Here is a 3,089-nt window from a genome sequence, read left to right as displayed (position 1 = left end):
GGATTACAATGAATGATATACTGGCAGGATGAGATAATACAGACCAAGTCTAATGAAGCATGGGCTATAGACACTGATAGAAGCTATAATAATGATATGAGGGGATACAACACTAACTTGTATGATAGACATAACAATGAGACATGGCACACCTGTGAATCTACATGTACTACTACAGAGGTATTATAGTATAGTCTTTTAGTGTAAGAGTAGTAGCCAGATCAAAGCCACCACAAAAGTGGATAGCCTGACCTAACTGCATGTAAAAAAACTACACTATAACTACATGTACATTGTATATACAAATTATACAACCCTTTCCTTGAATTCCTTCACTACATACATGTGCATGTACTGTACATCTACAATGTACAATGTAGATAAACATGTACACAACAATTATAATGCACTTACATACATGTACATGTAGATGTACATGTATGTATAATGTTGTACTCACAATAACTTTATACGAACAACCACATGTGTACATGTACATGTACATACAATTGATATCCTTACCAGAACTAACTGATCCAGTTCTCTTTCTCATCACAGGACTAACACTTCTATCCTGACCACCACCTCCGGCAGGTGGACCCAAGTCACCACCACGATTAGAGGAGGAGGAGGAGGAGGAGGAGGAGGGAGGAGGGGGAGCTGATGGATTTGAATGTGACAAACTCGGGCTTGCTGCTGGCAATTTCTTGTCCTTCCGTTTGAGTAAGTCTCCAAGTTTTGAGCTCTTTTTGTCCTTCCCTTTGGATCCCTTGCTCTCCATTGCTATGCTGTGACGGAGCGTCCGATGAGCAAATGCTATCTTGAAAGCCTCCGACAATAACTGACTCACCTCATTAGCCTATTGACAAAAGCAATACATGTACATGTACACTAGTTCTAATTGTACATGTTACATGTTACATGCACATGTAGGTCTAATTCTAGCTTTTAGGATAAGGGTAGAGTGTATGTGTAAATGTACATGCAAAAATGAACAATGGATAAAAAAATATAAAAAATAGGTTGGAGAAATTGAGTATAATAAAACTGTTGATTACATGTACAAGTGTGCATACATTGTACATGTACATTACACAATCAAACAGGTGCTGGAATACATGCACATGCACATGTAGTAAGCAAACCATGACTGCTAGCCTACATGTACATGTCCTTACATGTTCAGCTGATGGTAAACCAAAGGAGTGACAGTAGACAACATCATCAGGTTGATCCAGTATGGCACGTGTTACCATTGCAAATAATGACATCTTTGGTACAGCAGTGCAATAGGTTATCTTCTTGAGAGGGTAAGCCATGAAAAGCTCCTAAGAAGAAAGAAATAATGATTTGATTTGGTAACAAAGTAATAAATAATAATTGGCAGAGTGACATGTACTGTAAACCCTAGAAATGTAATAGCCTTTATGTGTAATGTTTTTGCAATGGTGGTATTAACGTTCATTAATTTTAACAATTTTTACAACTGAGGTAACTAATTGCACATTGATAACGTTCATTAACTTTAATTAAACTAGGCCAATAGTTAAAATAGCTAAAATTAATAGATAGTGACTACTGATTGATTTACAACTGTACATTTACATGTACATGTATTCCTGTTGCTTTCTGAAAGTATAGTACATGTACATGTAAAGTAAAGAAAATACATGTAAGCTCCAGGAATTGAGAGTGAATTCTATTAGTTTACCTTGCTCTTGTATATCTTGACTGAGTGTCTGTTAATGATCATTGTAGCTGATATTGGATTACCCACATTCTGTAATGAGACATAAATAAACTAACAGTACAAGAGTACATGTACAGGGAAATACACTAACAGTACTATACACTTAAGTGTACATGTACATGTATATGTACATGTACATGTATATACAGTGTATGATCTGTGCCTGTACAGTACTTTTACATAGGGTGTACAGTATGTATAGCAGGTAATTTTGGAAGGGATTAAATTTGGCGAATTTGGTGTTTTGATAGTCATTCACCAAAATAAAAATCCGCCATTTTAAGCAATTATACGATGCTCAATGGCACGTGGCAACAAATTCGCCAAATTAAAATCCGCCAATCACTAAAATTTAGCCCCTCCAAATTTACCCACTATACGGTATGTAATGTATACAGTATATTTACATGTACAGTGTACAGTGTATGTACTTTTGGGTTGATAGCGTTAATCCTTTCCCAGACAAACCCGGAGATAGCTCTCTGGAGATCCTTACCAGAGAGACCAGGAGGAGGGTACACTTTAAATGATCCAACATACTAATAACAATAAATAAATAATAATAATAATTATTATTATTATTATAATTAATAAAGAAACAATAACCAAAATTAATGGTATCGAGTTCAAGTACAACAAATTCTACAATAATTATACTAATAACAGATAATAAGTATATTAAATTTTGCAAGACTAATAGTGAATCAGATAATTTAGTACAGAAAATTAATAGGCTTTATCAAATAATATACAATGTACTGTAAGTAGTAACAAGAACAACTTTAATCAAATATCTTCACATTTTAAAGTTTTTTAGTAAAGTTTATTACTAAATATATTTTTAGAAAATATCTGTTGTTGTAAAATGAGTATGCCACATATAGACATGATGAAACTAGCATATGCATCAACTTGTAATTCCACAACTCATTTACATGAAAGAGTAAAGATTGTATTACCAGGATATGCTACTTCCAGTTGCTACCATAGTAGGAATGGGGAATTACTCACAAGACAACCTTGTACAGATCATGTGTAACATGGGAATATTCATATTGTAGCAAGTGATGGGCCAATAATAGTACAATATTCTAAATGAGCTCACAAGATATTTCCCATTGCACTCATTAAGGATATTTACAAGTAGGTACAAAGTGTGTCAAATCATGCCAATAATGCAAAATTGGTAATGATGACCATAATAAATGATGCATCCAAAATAGAACATAGTTTAATCACTGAACCAATCTAGACTTCAATCCATCATCATTACTAAGTATTATAAGTTCCTGAACTCCAACCTTATACTGTACTATAGGACATTATATCATACAAGTAC

At 34.1% G+C, this 3,089-nt stretch overlaps 1 protein-coding gene across 1 annotated transcript in view; it reads right to left on the bottom strand.

The window, feature by feature from the left end:
* LOC100633394 (uncharacterized) overlaps positions 1-3,089 on the bottom strand; it is a 9,642-nt gene that overhangs the window by 4,958 nt on the left and 1,595 nt on the right. Inside the window, exons 2-5 of the mRNA XM_003388208.3 lie at positions 2,182-2,289; positions 1,712-1,780; positions 1,179-1,328; positions 523-859 (exon numbers count right to left, since the gene is read on the bottom strand). Of these exons, the coding sequence (XP_003388256.2) occupies positions 523-859; positions 1,179-1,328; positions 1,712-1,780; positions 2,182-2,289 (664 nt within the window). The remainder of the gene's footprint in view (positions 1-522; positions 860-1,178; positions 1,329-1,711; positions 1,781-2,181; positions 2,290-3,089) is intronic.

Source organism: Amphimedon queenslandica, unplaced genomic scaffold, assembly GCF_000090795.2.
Source record: "Amphimedon queenslandica unplaced genomic scaffold, v1.1 AMPQUscaffold_13278, whole genome shotgun sequence".
NCBI classification, from domain to species: domain Eukaryota; kingdom Metazoa; phylum Porifera; class Demospongiae; order Haplosclerida; family Niphatidae; genus Amphimedon; species Amphimedon queenslandica.
Note: the sequence above shows the minus strand (reverse complement) of the source record. Positions and strands in the feature narration are given on the sequence as shown.